The sequence below is a fragment of the Solanum stenotomum genome, chromosome 7, assembly GCF_019186545.1.
Source record: "Solanum stenotomum isolate F172 chromosome 7, ASM1918654v1, whole genome shotgun sequence".
Lineage (NCBI taxonomy): Eukaryota > Viridiplantae > Streptophyta > Magnoliopsida > Solanales > Solanaceae > Solanum > Solanum stenotomum.
In genome coordinates, this window is record NC_064288.1 from 30,481,676 (window position 1) to 30,499,706 (window position 18,031).

General features: G+C 34.2%; 1 protein-coding gene across 3 annotated transcripts; it reads left to right on the forward strand.

Moving 5' to 3' along the window:
* Window positions 1-3,751: 3,751 nt before the first annotated feature.
* Window positions 3,752-17,740, forward strand: LOC125870740 (probable LRR receptor-like serine/threonine-protein kinase At1g06840). Of its 3 annotated transcripts, none has more exons than XM_049551239.1 (21): window positions 3,752-3,888; window positions 4,825-4,927; window positions 7,073-7,220; window positions 7,493-7,564; window positions 7,666-7,737; window positions 8,184-8,327; window positions 8,418-8,489; window positions 8,636-8,707; window positions 9,348-9,422; window positions 11,101-11,169; window positions 11,290-11,358; window positions 11,511-11,582; window positions 11,671-11,757; window positions 11,877-11,945; window positions 13,591-14,102; window positions 15,415-15,573; window positions 15,672-15,955; window positions 16,218-16,269; window positions 16,665-16,915; window positions 16,992-17,126; window positions 17,239-17,740. In XM_049551239.1, exons 2-21 carry the CDS (start codon window positions 4,834-4,836, stop codon window positions 17,584-17,586), a joined length of 2,856 nt encoding a protein of 951 aa, XP_049407196.1. In that variant the 5' UTR covers window positions 3,752-3,888; window positions 4,825-4,833; the 3' UTR covers window positions 17,587-17,740. The 3 variants fall into 3 exon arrangements, with proteins under 3 accessions (XP_049407196.1, XP_049407199.1, XP_049407198.1); XM_049551242.1 differs by having other exon boundaries at window positions 3,826-3,888; window positions 7,073-7,224; XM_049551241.1 differs by lacking the exon at window positions 3,752-3,888 and adding an exon at window positions 4,227-4,244.
* Window positions 17,741-18,031: the final 291 nt, after the last annotated feature.

An 18,031-nucleotide genomic window follows, 5' to 3' on the forward strand; every position in this document is an offset into this window, starting at 1 on the left:
TTGATAAGAATACTCAAGAGTTCATTGATGAGATTTATAAGATAGTGGAGATTATGAGAGTATCAATGGTAGAGAAGGCAACATTGGTCGCTTATCAACTCAAGGATGTTGCTCAAGTTTGATTCAACCAATGGAAGGAAGAGAGGGCTATTGATGCAAGTCCTCTTGATTGGGAGAAATTCAAAGGAACTTTTCTTGATAGTTTCTTTCCTCTTCATATGAAAGACACAAAAAGTGCTTGAGTTCATTAATCTTCATCAAGGAAATATGAGTGTGAAGAAGTATTCTTTCAAGTTCTCTCATTGGCTAAGTATGCTTTAACTATGGTTGCCGACTCTAGGGTAAGGATGAGTAAGTTCTTGTCGGTGTGTCAGAAATGGTGGTTAAGGAGTGTCGTACCACCATGCTGATTAAGGATATGGATATCTCATTTTTGATGATACATGTCCAACAATTTAAAGAGGAAAAACTAAAAGAGAAGTCTAGGGAATCAAAGAGAGTAAGGACCGGTGATGGTGACTTTTCTCATTCTAGGTTTGGTGGAAATGGTCGTTCTCAATTCCGACAAAAGTTCTTTGGTCATGGATCGTCAAATGCTCCGGCTCCTAAGTTCACTAAAGATAGAGTGTCTAACCCTAAGCCTCAAGGAGGTGGTGGTAATGAATCTTCTATTCCCGTTTGCCAAAGGTGTGGCAAGAGTCACTCAGAAAAATCCTTAGCCAGTACAAATGATTGCTTTAATTGTGGTAAGAATGGTCACAAGATAAGAGATTGTATGTTGCTTGCCACTAAGGTAAGAGATGGTAAGCAGGCTCAACCTAGTGGTTATGGTTCAGGTGCTCCTCGTCATAATAAATTTTATGCACTTTAGACTTGAAAGGATCATGAGGGTTCTCCCGATGTTGTGACCGATATGTTGGAAGTTTTTCATTTTGATATGTATACTTTGATCAATCTGCGTGCTACATTGTCATTTGTTAGAGGAGTAGATTCTATTGTTTCTAAGAGAGTTCATAGAAATTATCATGTTTATGTTTCTCATAGAGTCACTCATGTTGATCTTGTAGAACTTGATATGTTAGATTTTGATGTTATTCTTGGAATGGATTAAATTCATTCTTGTTATGCTTCCATAGATCGTATGACCCAATTGGTCACATTTCAGGGTCCGAACGAGTCTATCTTAGAATGGAAATGGGGAAATTATGCTCTTAAGGGTCAGTTTATATTTTGCCTAAATGCTAGAAAAATGAATTCTAAGGGTTGCATTTATCATCTTGTTAGGGTTTGGGATACATATTCCGAAACCCCTATTCTTGAGTTAGTTCTGATTGTACATGAGTTTCCAGAAATATTTCGTAATATTTCATAGTATATATATTGTAAAAAATTAAGACCTCATGAGAAAGAGGGGGAAAATGAATTGAAGCTTTACGTACATAATTAAGCAGTTATGAAAATGACAAGGGGAAGACTTTTCATGTTAAAATAAATAAATAAATAAAATGTCATTTGAAACAGACATTAGACCCTTAGAGAAAGGCATCTATCTGGAGGCAAATTAAACACTCTTCGCAAGAGTTTCATTAATTATTTTTTTCAAAATACTTATAATGTTAGATTAGTAAAACATATATTTAATTAAAGGGACATTTTAGCAATTTGAGTTTTGACTTATGGCCTATTCATTTTTAATATAATAATATATCATATATATAGATAAATATCAAATTATTTTGAGCTTGTTTTTACATACAGTAACACATATTAAGACCGCTTCATAACTAAAGTGTCAAATGAGAGGATTAGATTGAAATTAGAGATATTAAAATGTGTTGAAATAGATATTGGGTTGAGTGTTGACCCGCCCAAGTTTACTTTAGCTCAAATGAGCTAAAAATTGCATTGGGTCAAGACCCGTCTAATTTGATCCGCTTGATCTCAATAATTTTAACATACCGTTATTTAACTTTTATAACCACAATTTGAATTTCAACTCAATTTTTTTTTAAAAGTTACAAATAGATAACTAAATTTTAAAAGATATAAAATAAATAGTAATTCATACATTTAATATAGGAATATACATTACTTCAATGGAAACAAAGAGTCTTAAAGCGAATTGAAATTAGATATTAAATTGGGCTCAATTGATGATTCTCTTAAAATGGATTAAGACTTGAATCCGTTGAAATTAGGAAAAAATATTTGGATGGGTACCTTTTAATAAATAATTACTAATTTTAGCGATATTTTTTTATTTATTACCATTTTTAGCAATAATATGTTAATTCTGCAATATGTATTAAAAGTGAATTATGTATGCAATATATATGTATTATAATTATTTGTTAAAATATATTATGCTTGTTTGATAAGAAATTGACACATTGTATTATAAGTGTATTAAAATATGTGATAAATGTATTATCCATTAAAAAAACTTGTATTATATGTGAATAATAAATTGTTCTTTGTAATATGTATTAAAATTGTATTATAAATGTATTAAAAGTGATCAAATGAGAAAAAAAATGTTATTGCTATAAATGTAATTTTTTTTTTAATATTGTATATTTATGTAAGTTTCCCAAATTAAACCCAATTTAAATTATGCGGAACCCATTTGTTAAAATACTGAACCGATTAGACTAGTTATCTATATTGGGACTCATTTTGACACCCCTATTCATAAATATTCCTTCTATCCATAATTACTTATCCACTTTTGAATTGAAAACATCAATTAAAAAAAATAATGATTAATATAATAAATTTATCATTTTAACCCTATTGATTATGAAGCCGATAAATAAAAAGTTTAAGATTTTCTTGCGAAAGAAATAATAGGCGGCTGCGTAGTTGGAAATTGTACATTCATTGCGACAATGAAAAAAAAAGGAAGAGTCAACATCAGCCTATCTCGTTGATTGGTCAAATGTTAACCTCTAATTATACATATTTTATGTCTTGTTCTAACACTCTAGGGGTCGTTTGGTAGAGTGTATTAGGAAAAATAACGCATGCATTAGCATTGTGTATTACTAGTACCTTGTTTGGTACTCTTTTCCAACCTATGTATAACTAATGCTTGCATTAGTTATACACTCTATTGTGTATTAAGGTGTGTATTGCTAATACCATGGATTTCTAGGTATTAGCAATGCAATGGTTTTAATGCATGCATTAGATTAACTAATGATAAAACTACCCTCTAATAATAATAATAATAATTATTATTATAATTATAATAATAATAATAATAATAATTATAATAATAATAATAATTATAATAATAATTATTATAATAATAATTATAATAATAATAATAATTATTATTATTATTATTATTATTTTTGTAAAAGAATGTGGGGGTATTTTTGTAAACAATATTTTTTTAATAGTCTTTATACAAGGCTTGCTATTTCCAATACATCCAACCAAACAATGTATAAGAAATAATGCAAGCATAACTAATGCAAGCAAGCATTACTAATGCATGCATTACTAATACATCATATTCAACATTATTCTTATACACTCTACCAAATGACCCCTTAACTTTTTTTCCTTCTTACTTGAAACAAATGTTTAACTTAGTGATTCGATAATCATCACCCAAAACCCAACAACTCTCTACAACAAATCAGTTTACTTTTCCCCTTTTTTTTTTTTTTTTTTTTGTTAATAAATATCTCTCTTTCTACCCAACTATTTTATGGATCAACCATGTCAACGACAACGATGCCATCTCTTACTTTTTCTGTACTATATTATTATTATTATTGGGCTATAATGAATCCTACCAAGTAACAGGCATCATAAACTTCTTTCTTCTCCAGGCTTTACTTTAACCAAGGGAAATCATTCCTCCTTCTCTCACCTCAGGTATGCTAATGTTTTTGCACCTCTTTTCTTTTTCTTATAGAGTAAAAACACTTGTACTAATTCTATTTCAACAAATACTTATTGATTTTTCATTCATGAATTAACAGAACGAACTGTTATTAATATAAGAAATGAACTGATCCAAATTAATGAGTCTAGTCTAGCCCCTCCCCTGCTATTTAATGTAAAATCTTTTGAGGTCCACTTATTGATGTTTGATTTTTGTTTTTCGGTAGCATAACTTGTGTCAAAAACTTTAACAGTGTAAACATGCGTTGCCTGACAAACAATTGTCAAACAAAATTGCCTGTCAAGCACTAACGAAGGAATATTTGTCTAGTACCCAGCAATTCCAAGTATTCATTCAACTTCTCGTTCCTAAGATTTCAATTTTTTTATATTTTTTTTTGTGGTTTTTGGGTATTGTTTCAGGCTATCTAGCTTGTTCGTTCCAAATGTTTAATCCAAACAGTTGTGGCAAACTTTTACTCTGAAGAGTAACTGCTTTCCTCGAATGAATCAACAAAGAAGACCATGAACTTGAACACTAGCTTTTATTTTTTATAAAAAATTTGACTTGCTAAAATAGTTATTAGTCTGTACAACTTACTCCTTTTGGGTTCCATTCACTACCAGATTCATTGCTTATAAATTTACTATGTAGGGAAAAGAATGCTCACCGACTGAGTAAAACATCTCCATCAACTATAGTATCTTATGTAACCTTCCACTTGTATTCTTTTACGAAATGAGGACTGGCTTTAGGCCACAAGGTTGTGTACAAAATATAGATTTGAATTTTGCTTAGTTAAATCCTTAGTTAGCCACTAAAAGGATCTTGTAGTGAATCTGGCTATAGAGGTATGTTTTGGTAATTTCTAGCTTTATTAGTGGAAAGTTATCACCTGACTCATCTTTTGCCTCGAATGTTTATAGGTCTTCAAGATGAAGGGACTCAGATATTGTATATATGTTTTAACTGCAGCAATTCATTGCTATATGCTTCTTGTGGCTGCTCAAACAACCGACCCCTCTGAAGGTGGGCTTTCTTCTAATGGTTAAATTGTCATACTTGCAATATTATTGAGTACATTCATTGTTCGGGTTCCCTAAAGCATTTTTTTCTAACTGACTTATATTCATTTGAAATTCGTACGTGTTCTAATTATTGAAAAGTTGTGATGTGAAATTGTAAACTGATAAAGACATTCTGTGCAAGACCTCAATTGTAAGGTTACGGTAGTGGACACTCTAAAGCTTTAATTATCTTTCTTGCACTACCCCGTGCTTGTGTGGCCTAAAGCGTTTTCTTCTCACTAACTTGTTTCGTCTAACTAAATTCTGTGTTCACTTATTTTGTAATACATAATGATGAAGACATCTTGCAAGCCAACATGCCCCCTCACGTGCAAGCTTGATTCTTTTTCATGGGCCAAGCATGTTAAGGTTCTTTTTAATATGGGTGGCATCGAGATTCGATGGATCTCTGCCTACCATGTTGAATTGCGTGACTATCTGATCTAAAAGCTTAAGCTGTTTGAAAGAACACACTTTTATTATTTAATTGTATTCTCAACATGACCCCACTGTGGGCTTGATTCTTTTTCATGGGCCAAACACGTGGAAATTCTTTTTGATATGAGTTGTGGTGAGATTCGATCTCAAGGATTCTGAAATGTATGAGTATGCAGCCAAATTTCAAGTTTCATCCTATGTGTAAGTCTCTCCACTCACTCAATATTTGCTGATGATCTCATGGTGAAGTGGAGTCAGTGACAAGGATTGAAGAAGCTTTAGCACACTTTAGTGCAGCCACTGGATTGATAGCAAATATGGACAAATCTAACATATCCGTTGCAAGTATGAATGATCAGATAAAGGAGCAGCTATTAACCGTAACAGGTTTCTCACAGGGGGTGCTTTCTATTAGATATTTAGGAATGCCCTTATCCTCTAAAATGTCGAGCAAGCTAGATTGCCATTTACTCATTGAGAAGATCCCAGTGAGAATTAAAACTACATATGCTAGGCAACTATCTTATGCAGGGAGGCTACATGTGATCATTGCTGTTCTGTTTTCTATACATAATTTTTGGGGTTCAGTTTTCATCTGACGACAGAGTGTAGTGAATGAAGTGTAGAGAATATTTATGGGGAAGCACAGCTGAAAGAGGAAGGTGTCTTTGATTGCCTGGGACAGAACCTGTCTACCTAAAAAGAATAGAGGGCTGAATATTAAAGGTTGTGGGCTGTGGAACATGGCTTCTGTTGGTAAGTTGTTGTGGCAAATAGTCATGAAAAAAGATTCACTATAGGTGAAATGGGTGCATGGAAATTATATAAAGTCTGATACTAGTATATGGACTCACATGGCCCCTTTGGATGAAGCTTGTATTGGAGGAAATCAAAATCTTTGAAGGATAGAATGAGGGAATGGTATGTTCAGGGGAGATTTGTCTTAACTTCTGGTGCAAGTTATTCCATCACTAGAAGTTATATTGTTCTTCTAGGTAATCATCCTTGACTACATGCTGCTTAACTTATTTGGAATTCAGTTTTACTGCCAGAACACAGGTTTTTTATTTGGTTGGTTGTTCATCAAAGGCTGTTCACTGCTCACTAAGGAAAGATAAGCCCACATGCACATACAGGTAGAAGTGTGAGAATGACAGTGAGGTCCATGTTTTCTACACGCTAATGTTAAGGCTCTCGGATTTACTGAAGGCAGAAAGAGATCCATGTCAACATCATGCTTCATATTTGGGACTTTTGGTACGTCAAAGGGCAGAGGCAATCTGGGAAAAGTATTTTGCAACTGTTGTTGTTCCTTTCAACCGGCCTTTCTTCTAACCTTTAGTCACCGGCATCCATATTCTCCTTTTTGAGCTTCACAACTAATACTGCTAGGCCAAGCACTTTCTTTTGGACGAAAGAACTCATGATATTGGTATCATATTGTTTCATTTTTTTCCTTGTATGACCCATCATATTAAATTCATACCAATAGTTCAATTCAGACTTGACAACTAGATATCTGCTTTCTCATATTAGTCCCTGGTAAAAATCTGGTCGATCATGTCCCTTATATAACTAACACGTTGATCTGTGAAATGTTAAGCCATGCATACTTTCTCCTTATAGTGGTTTATTTTGAAACTTAACAAAGTTTTGTTCCTATTTGCAGTTTCAGCTCTAATATCTGTTAAGGGTTGTTTGATTGATAATATGAAGCACCTGAATGATTGGAAACGGGGTGATCCCTGTACTTCACACTGGACAGGAGTTTTTTGCAACATTTCTGATGCTGATGGGTACTTTCATGTCAGGGAACTGTAGGTTATTTTTCTGCATTCTGTAGTGTACGGTATCAGCAATTTTTTGTTCACTATGTAGGGCCATCAGCTGCACACAATATTTATAGTCTGTTAGTTGACTTCTCTCGTCATTCTAGTTTCTTTATCATTGCCTTAGATTCCTCAAACAAAATATATTTTATTTTTGTTGTGTGACCGCAATACAAGAAAGGCCGTCAAATCTGTGGTTTTATTTTTATGGACTAAGTATGAAAGACTGTCAAACCTCTTCCTCTTGACTATTTCTACAGCCGTTTCATGAATATGAATCTCTCTGGAAGTTTATCTCCTGAACTCGGACAACTATCCCATCTTCGAATTTTGTAAGTTGTAACAAATATTATATTTTACAGATAATAATAGTATGATAGGTTTCATTGTTTTCTTATCTATGATACTTACTCTTCTTATTGTTTACAACAAGAAATTTCATGTGGAATAATTTGACTGGGAGCATACCAAAAGAGATTGGAAGCATCACAACTTTGAAACTTTTGTAAGTTAGACTTAATGGACTTCTGAACTCCATTTTCCAGTGTCATTTTCTTGCACATATCCCCCTCTACTCACCCACCAGCAAATGCTGAGATAACATCAAAATAGTGTTTATATTTATTATGCTGTTAACAGTAGAACCTGACCTTTGGCTGATTCAATATGAATTCATATTATTAATAGCTGATAATTCCTGTGTAACCTCATATTGGAGGCCTTAATTGTTTTTCTCGAATAAGTTAAGGTATTCCGCTTTGGGATGGAGATACTTTATTGTTTATTATTGTAGAGGAACAAGATTTACCTGAATTCTGCAGATTTGAGGAATTTTCGGCACTTGGAAAATTCTTTTGATGGAAAGTTCATTGAGGAAAAAGTGAAGCCTTTTGCTAGTGAAATTATTGATCTCAATTTTGGTTTGATCCTGGAGCAATAATGTTCATGCAGGCTTTTGAATGGAAACCAATTGTCAGGATCTTTAGCGGATGAACTCGGTAATCTATCAAATCTCAATAGATTCCAGATAGACCAGAATGAGATATCGGGAGAAATTCCAAAATCCTTTTCTAATTTAAATAAGATCAGACATATGTGAGTACTCCTTTGATTGCTAACTTTCAGATGCAATCAAATCTAAATTTTCGTCTTCTTTATTTAATTTAACATATGATATGTCTGCAGCCACTTCAATAACAATTCACTGAGTGGTCAAATTCCTCACGAGCTTTCCAACTTGTCCACTATTCTTCACTTGTAAGTTAACAAGAAAGATTCCTCTTAGCTGTCACTTTTCAAGCTGACACACATAATCTCAGAGGCTTCTAGGGCATAACCCTTGAAATTAGTCTGTTTCTGTTAGTTACCTGATTGCTACATGGTCTTATGACAATTTTCAACAGGCTTCTGGATAATAACAATCTATCTGGCTACCTTCCTCCCGAGTTTTCTGCGCTCGCAGATCTGGCAATACTGTAAGTTCCTTGTATATATCATCGCAGATACTACCCTCACCAAATGTTTTCTACCAAGTGGTTAAACAATCTTGACAAGTTATCTTTTTGTAAATTTTATACTGTGTCGTACTTAATTGCTGAAACAACTTCCACTGTATGTGTTTCTGTCAAGTGGTTTAACAATTTTGGCTAGTTCGTTTATAAATAGAACATAAAGTCATGTTTGAATAATAAAGATTAGAATAGACTAGTCATAGATTATGAAGGGCTATTGACATGTTATTTTTTTGAAAAATAAAAAATAAAATAAAATTGCCTGACATTGTCTTGTTTATCTTAGTTGTACTCACTTTATCGACCAAATAGCCAGACAACTCATAACACAAAGCATATTTTATGATACATCTTGTAACAGATATAGAGTTTAAGAACACTCCTGATCACCATCTTCAGAGTTTTTCATTACTGTAAATCGTAAAATCTATCTATCCCTCGCCATAACTGATACTAAATTTTTTTTTATGGAGATGTAAATTGCCTTCAGCTTAAACCTTTCATGTAATCTAGCTGCTTTAGTTTTTATATATGCAATGTGTGTGAAGTTTCCTTTCCTGTGATCCATAGACACTAGAGTCTCATTCTCTTTTTCTTTATGCAGCCAACTTGACAATAACAATTTCAGTGGATCTGAGATTCCAGCTTCTTATGGAAACCTTTCGTCACTACTGAAACTGTAAATGCTCCTTGGAAATATCCTTTAGTTTATTATTTTCATTTTTCCTTATTTTATATCCCGTTGATGAGAATGCGTGTGTTGTCTCTAAGGGACAATACAGTTAATCACACTTTGAAAGAGCTAGTATAACTACTATATTCTAGACTGATGAGGGAAATGAATTCATGTGTATGTGTAGGCTTATGCACCATGACATTTAAAATCTTTTTAGTTCTCTCTCATTCATCATGAGGTTTAGAGACTCGGGTATTAATCCATAAAATATATTGGATTTGTCAGTCTGACCATTCCTTAGAATAAGCATTGAAATTGCATCTTCACGCATGTCACACATGACAGTTTTACCTTTCCTTTTCTCATAGAGTTCTCATATTTGTGGAGCCTGATACTTGTTTGTGAGATATCTATAGAAATTTGCTTTCTGCTTATACTTAGCTCTAGCGCCTTTGTAGCTAGTATCCTTCTGTTTGTTTTCTTTTTCCCTTCCGTTTTTAATGTGCCATTTATGTTAATTGGTTTAAGACAAGTTTTGAATATTGTGTATCCATTAAAAGGAAGCCATTGAACGATAATCTTCAGTCCTTATTATCTCTTGATGCTAATCCTCAGCTCTATGTCGTATGGTATAGATCTTCCTTGCTCGACAAGAAACATTTTATTTTACACAACATTTATTGCTTCCAAGACTAATGCTTTGTCTTGTAAGTAGTAAACGTACAGAGCTAAGGAGATCAAGTGTCATTACATTTCTGTATATTTAGGTCTCTGAAATGCATAGCATAGTTATTTAAAATTTATGTTTACTTGTGAGTAAGATTTTGGAACTTGCGTTGTATTTTTAAAGGTGTGAAATTATGAACCAATGCAGGTATTCTTTAAAGCCAATAATTGAAAAGTTGGATAAACATATGTTTTTTGCTCATGGAGCTGTTAATTGTATAACGCCTGGCCATTTCTTTCGTGATTATGGTGGTGTCTTGTGAGGACCTTGATTGTTCCAATATATACCTGTATTTACCTCTAAGCATTAGGCATATAAGGAAGAAGATGCCTAACTCTTTTTTTGTCAGCTAGGATTCAAACTCTAGATTTCATGATTCTATATTCATCGACCACTAGGCCACACCCTTGGGTTTGTATCCCTTTTCGACTTTCAGCTTGTGCATTTCTTCATCTGTTCTATTCCCTTTCTCTCTTTTGATAATGTTTGACCCTTTATTTGCGTTGTGGTTTCTCTTTCCTATTCAGTCTATCAGGAAAATGGTGTGAGGGTTCAGTAAGTTCACTAAACATCTGAAGACTAAGATGCTAATATTGATAGTGATCAGTTCAATTTCCACCTTTAACTTTTTTAAATTGCATCGATCCTAGCAGATCTCTTATTCTATTTTTACTTTTCTTTACATGTTAGATGATGATGGAGAGAAAGGATATGAAGGTATAACAGATATAATGAATTCATGATACATGTTGTGAAAAGACAACTTACCAAAAAGTTATATATGAGAAAGGAATAAACCGAAACATATTTGGACTCCCACATTATGTTTGAATTTTTGAAAGACAGATTATGGAATATTTTATCATGATAGAACATGTTGGTAGAAATAAACATGAAGTTAGGTCCTCATCTTGCACACTTATTGAAGATCAAATGCTGTTTCTGATATTGCAGAAGTGTCAGAAATTGCTCTTTGCAAGGATCCATTCCTGATTTCAGCAGAATTGCAAACCTAAGCTATCTGTAAGTGCAAGTTTGTTATTGTTTTGTTCTTCTTTTGTTAAGCTTTATCTGTATATTTTTACTTCAAGATTGTTCAACTAGTAGATCTCTGAAAATGTCTAGCTTCTGCTTGCTATACAGTGATCTCAGCTGGAATCAACTTTCTGGATCTATACCACAGAATAAGCTTTCCAACAATATGACAACTATGTAAGCCTTTTGATTTGGCCTCGATAGTTTCTTCATAAAGTTATATAAATTGACAGATGTTGGCTTTTGTTTCCACAGCATTTGAACTGGATTGCCTGGGTTCCTTTTACTTCTTAGCATATTCTAACGTATATTTCAAATGCATGATGCAGTATTCTATCACATAACCGTCTTAATGGATCTATACCCAAGAGCTTTTCTCTCCTTCCTTCCCTGCAGAAACTGTGAGAATCTGGACTTTGTCTTGCAATATCTACTATTTCACTGAAGGAAATGTACCATTAACGAATTGGTGGGACAAATTTGTCACAGGTCTCTTGAGAACAACTTTCTGAATGGTTCCATTTCCACTGACATTTGGCAAAACAAGATCTTTAATACAACTTCCAGACTTGTGATGTAAGATGTGAAGCAGAAAAATAACAGATCTTATTTCAATAGAAGTATTTACTTCCAGAGTCAAACCTTTGAATGAGGATTTCTTTCTAACAACTCTTTCATTGATTTTGCAAACCTAGTGATCTGCGGAATAATTCAGTTTCAAACATTTCGGGTGCTTTTGAACCTCTTGTAAATGTCACACTAAGGTATGATTTCTTCTTTCAAATTCAAAAATAGAACAATTTGAATGTCGGTTTATGTCCTCATGGGCCACATAAATAGGACAAACAAATGGGTAAAGAAACTAGAATAACAGAAGCAATATGCCATACCAAAAAGGAAAAGTACGTCGATTTTCCTCGTGTGTGTGACAACAATTACTTAAATTACTTGAAGAAGCACAAATGCATGGAATCACTTCTGTTCTGTTTTATCCACACACACCGATACACATGCTTTTAGCAAATTCATATATGGTGCTTTATAAAATGTAAACAAAATGGAAAGAACAAGGAGTTGAGAGAACCTTTGTGGTTATCAGTTTTTTCATTGTTTGAAAAATTTAAGTATGCTTAAAAAGGAGGTATAGATAGAAAAGGGAATTCTGAAATTCTTAGTCACATATTTTCATCTAGTTGCAGTGGAAAAGGATGAAATGATGAAGGGCCCTATAATATTGGTTATGGTCCTGATCAGCGTAAATCTTGAAAAAGTACAAAGTTTTACCCAATAATATAAATGAGAAGTGTGTGTGTGTGTGGGGTGGGGGGTGGGGGGAGGTAAAATGATATAAATAGAGGGAAACTATGAGCATAAAAGGAGTTTTCGTCTATTGTTGAGTCTCTCATTTATTCGTTGAAAGGAGGCCTGAACAAATGGAGAGGAAGGAAGTTTCTGTAAAATTTGAGTCCACTACATGCCTTATGATGATTTTTTAATGTGACACAATGTAATTCTAATCTAAGTTGCTCGGACTCTTCACTTTTGGTGCCGCACCCGTGTCGACAGGATATGGGTGTGGGTGTGGGATCTGTGTCCGATTTTGGGTATTTGGACCAAAATTGATGGAGAAAGTCTGGACAGTTTTAATGATTTTTATAATCAATACAAAAGCTAAGGTGAAATTGAAGAAAATGGAATACCTTTTATATAGAAATTTCTATGTCACTCATTTTCTTTTGATCTCCTTCCAAGATTCTCTTCAAGTTCTCCACATAATATCTCATAATATAGGTTTTATAACTCTTTTAGATATTTTAATTATATTTAGGCGAATTCATCCATTCATGGATCTATATCCCTGAATCTTAAAAGTTATATCATATCATGAAGGATCGGACCTTTAGATCTGCACCCGTATCGGACACCCACACCCTAGTCCAAGCAACTTAGATTCTAATAGTTTGTGAAACTGAGGGAGCTTTTCTGCAGTATATCACATCAAGACAAATGATATAAACTGGTATCATTAAATTCTTGAAGAAGGAAAACATCACATTTAGGAAAGTGGAGAATGGAAATTGTGCCAAACAAAAAGAGTTATTGGTCTAAAATTACTTGTACATCTTTGTTACTGTCTTTGGAGTTCATGTTTTCAGTTATGCACTCATTCTTGTTGTCCAATTATTCATAAATATCTGATTTTGACAGTGAATTGAGGTCATCTTTCAAAAATTGCTTTCTGATCTCTTTCTATCTCATGAGGTCAATTCATCTTGAATTCTTAATTGAAAATCTGCTCAATGTTTCTCAAAAGAAACATGTCAATAAAAATGTTTTAGATTTTGTACTATGTTAAAATTCATTTATTATTTTCATAGTCTTACCCTAACTTTATCAGACAATTTCCAGGTTCCAAAGCAATCCCATCTGCAGCAGTACAAGTATCAGAAACATTGGTAAATACTGTGGCCCTGACTTTGGAGCAGATGACGACGAGCCTAGTAATTCAACAAATCCAAGTGGTGTTTGTCCTATTCATGCTTGTCCAACTGACAACTATTATGAATATGTTCCTGCATCACCTAAACCATGCTTTTGTGCCTCACCTCTTAGAATTGGGTACAGGTTGAAAAGTCCTAGTATTTCTTATTTTGATCCGTACAAGCAACTATTCGAATCTTATGTGACTAGTTCCCTTCAGTTGGACCTTTACCAATTGTGGATCGATTCATATTTTTGGGAAAAAGGACCTCGTCTGAGGATGTATTTGAAGCTTTTCCCGGTGGTTGGGGACAATACATTTAATGAAAGTGAGATTCTTCGTATCAGCGAGATTTTTGCCTCTTGGGAATTTCGAGGAAGTCACCTATTTGGACCATATGAGCTCCTGAACTTCACACTCCTCGGACCTTATTCACACTGTAAGTATTCACAGCTTAAATTGATTCTAATTCAACTTGTAACAACTTAGGCTGTGTTACTACAATTGCATGACAATTGAATCATTGACATGCAGCATGTGGATAAGATTGAAATATTTGACTATCATTGCCACTTCTAGTCAACAAGTATAAGGATCGTAATTCATATAATCAAATAGTTTAGATAAGCAACAAAAGACTATGATCCATGATCTTCTTAGGACTTCATATATATTGGGTTGAAAAGACAATGAAGTCTTTGTTTATATCCAAAGATTTTTTAAGACTTCAGATATTTTACGTTGAGGAACCTTACTTGATTAAAAGGTTGAAACTTCAAGGGGTTCAAACTTAGATAGTTTGGTCCAGTCTCTCTTCAAGAGCTTCAATTCTGGAGGTCTCAGCCCTTACAGTTTTTGTTGGGATGAAAGTGGATAAAAAAAAATGGACCTTAGGCCTCCCAAAAAGCTAGCTCATGAGGAGGGGATTGTCCAGAATCATATAAGGAGAATAACCCTTGTCACTCCAACACCTTGCTGCACTCCCAAGACTTGACATTGGAGCGTGGACAATATAATAAGGGGAGGTTCAACACCGGAAACAATAAATTGGGATCAGTGTGGATCTGAGACCATGTGAGAAATAAAGAAGAAAAACATTACTCCCTCTATCCAGTTTATATGACTTACTTTTCTTTTTAGTCAGTCTCAAAAAGAATAACACATTTCTATATCAAGTAATAATTTAGTTTTAAAATGTCAATTTTACCTTAATGAAATGATTTATAGCCACACAAATATCTATCACTTTTTTTTAGACCACAAGTTTTAAAAGTTTTCTTTTCTTTCTTAAACTCCGTGCTAAGTCAAACTAACTCATATAAAATGGGATGGAGGGAGTATTAAAATTATGTATTATTTTATTACATTGAGCCCTATTTATAGATTCTACATTACAATTCATTTCCAAGTAGGACAATATACACAATCCTATTCGAACACTCCCCCCTTAAGCTGGTGCATACAAGTCAGATGTACCGAGTTTGTTAAGATGTAATTAATATGAGGATCAGTGAGGGACTTGGTGAAAATGTTTGCAAACTCATCACTCGACTTCACAAATTTTGTAACAATATCTCTTGGGATCATCTTTTCTCCGACAAAGTACCAGCCAATCTCAATGTACTTAGTCTTCTCATGAAATACCACCGATTTGATGTGATATCAAGGGCTGCTTGGTTATCACAGACAAGATAATGGCTCAATTGTTTGATTTCCTTTGTACGAGCTTTGATTTCTTATATTATCTGCAGTGAATCCTGAAATGAAAGGTAAAAAACAAAGCAAAGGCGTTGTGATAGCTTGCATTGTAGCAGCAGGTGCTTTTGCTGCCTTTGTTTCCTCTATTGCCACTATATTAATCACAAGACGACGTGCTAAGTATCAAAAGATCTTGTCAAGAAAACGTTTGTGTAAGTCCTCTTATTAGATTAGCTATAATTTTACTTTATCAAGTCTGCTATTTTTAATTCTTTCTGCAAAATTGATGACTATGGGTTTTTGTTTGCAGCTTCAAGCCTCTCTATAAAAGTAGATGGCGTTAAAAGTTTCACCTTCAGAGAAATGATTTTGGCCACTAATAACTTTGATACCTCAACTCAAGTTGGTGAAGGAGGATATGGTTCCGTCTTTAGGGGAATTTTAGCTGACAAAACAGTTGTTGCTATCAAGCGAGCAAAAGTAGGATCCCTGCAAGGGCAAAAGGAATTCTTGACCGAAATAGAACTATTATCAAGGTTACATCACCGTAATCTGGTTGTGTTGCTTGGATACTGTGACGAAGAAGGAGAGCAGGTATGACAAAAGCTGAAAACCTTTTCAATTCCAACTGTTTTAGTTACTAATAATTCACACCATTCATCATTTTTAATCATAGTTAGTCATATTTCTTTAGTGTAGCATCATAAACCTTCTTGTATTCTTTCTCACTTCAGTTGCTAATGATCAGACTGAATGTGTAGCAGACTAAATGCTTTCTTGAGCTACTGAAGTCTTCTTGTTTAGCACAAAGAGTGATATAGTCGAGCAATTATGAGTCTTCTGTATACATTTGCAGATGCTGATTTATGAGTTCATGCCCAATGGAACTTTGCGAGACTGGCTTTCTGGTAAGAACTGTTTCCTGGTTGTTTCTAGCTTTCATATGATTAATCCTCCTCAGTTTCTTTCTTTTAGTTTAGTAGTGAAGATCCAATGCGGAGTTGCAATGTTTATAGATGTTCCTTGCACATGTTGTGTCATTAGTAGTACTATGGTGAATTGATAATACAGGCTTCAGTATTTTATTGTGTTTGTGGAGAAACCATTGTCAAGGTGGTGATCGATCTAAAAGTTGCATAATGGAAAAGATATCGCAGGAAATCTAATAGTCAGAGAAACATAGATTCCATCTTCTTTTTCCTTATCAGAACAAGAAAATTTGTTAGTTTCTTTATGCGGCTGTGATAAACTTCAAGAAACTTTTGTATTGCTATCTAAGTAGGTGATTTCCATCATTTGACAGCCAAATGTAAAAAAAATTTGAAGTTTGGAGCAAGGTTGGGGATCGCACTGGGGGCATCTAAGGGCATCCTTTACCTCCATACTGAAGCTGATCCACCCATATTCCACAGGGATATTAAAGCCAGCAACATTCTTTTAGACTCTAAACTCACTGCCAAAGTTGCTGATTTTGGATTGTCTCGGCTTGCACCTGTCCAGGATGATGAAGGTCTTCTGCCTAATCATGTGTCAACAATGGTGAAGGGGACACCTGTAAGTCTGTCTATGCTCTAGATTTAAGGAAATAATTGTGCAATGATCTTACTGATTTTCTTATGTATATGCACAGGGTTACCTTGATCCCGAATATTTCTTGACCCGTAAAATGACAGATAAAAGTGATGTCTACAGCGTTGGGGTTGTATTTCTGGAGATCTTAACTGGCATGCATCCTATCTCACATGGAAAAAACATTGTCCGTGAGGTATTTCTGTCGGCTGAACACTTATTGGAATACAAAAACAGTGAATATTTGTCTAGCATTTTAGCAATAAAAGCATAGGTGTATGTATATAACCCTTAACTGTCCATGACAGGTAAAAATGGCTCATAAATCGGGAGTAATGTTCTCCATTATGGATAAGAACATGGGATCTTACCCCTCCGAATGTGCGGAGAAGATGGTGGAGTTGGCCCTGAAGTGTTGCCAGGACAAACCAGAAGACAGACCCTCAATGCTGGAGGTGGTTAGGACGCTAGAAACCATACTCCAAATGATGCCATATACTGACGCTGATCCTTTGGATGATAAAGCCAGTTTCAGTGAAACTACATCATCAGCTTCATTTTCTAATACTAGAAGTGGAGACCTATTTATATCATCATCCAATGTATCAGGTGGTGATCTTATTAGTGGTGTTACTCTTAATATTACACCTCGTTAACATTAGCTTGTCTTCCACTGCATAAACATTGGCTTGTACACTATGACTAGTAGGAAGTCTATACGACTTGTCTTTTATGCTGTATACGAGTGTACAATAATACCATCTTACTGCTTCTAGATTTATGTATATTCCTCAAGAATCTGTTGTGACAGACAACCCTTTATTGCTTTCCTATTTTCTAGGAAAATACTCGGTCAAAGTTAGTTGCTTAACTTTTTTTATAATTTCAATTTATTGCTTTCTTATTTTCTAGCAAAATGCGTAGTCAAACATTTTTGCTCAACTTTCTAAAGTTAGCGGCCTTTTATGGTGGTTAGCGACACATTTTCTTATTAATTTTTTTTATCCACTTTGTAAGTGGTTATTAGATAGGACTTTTTTGTGTAAATTCTAATGTTCTCCAAGTTAATAATATGCTGGAATTTTAATGAGTTGTTTGTAC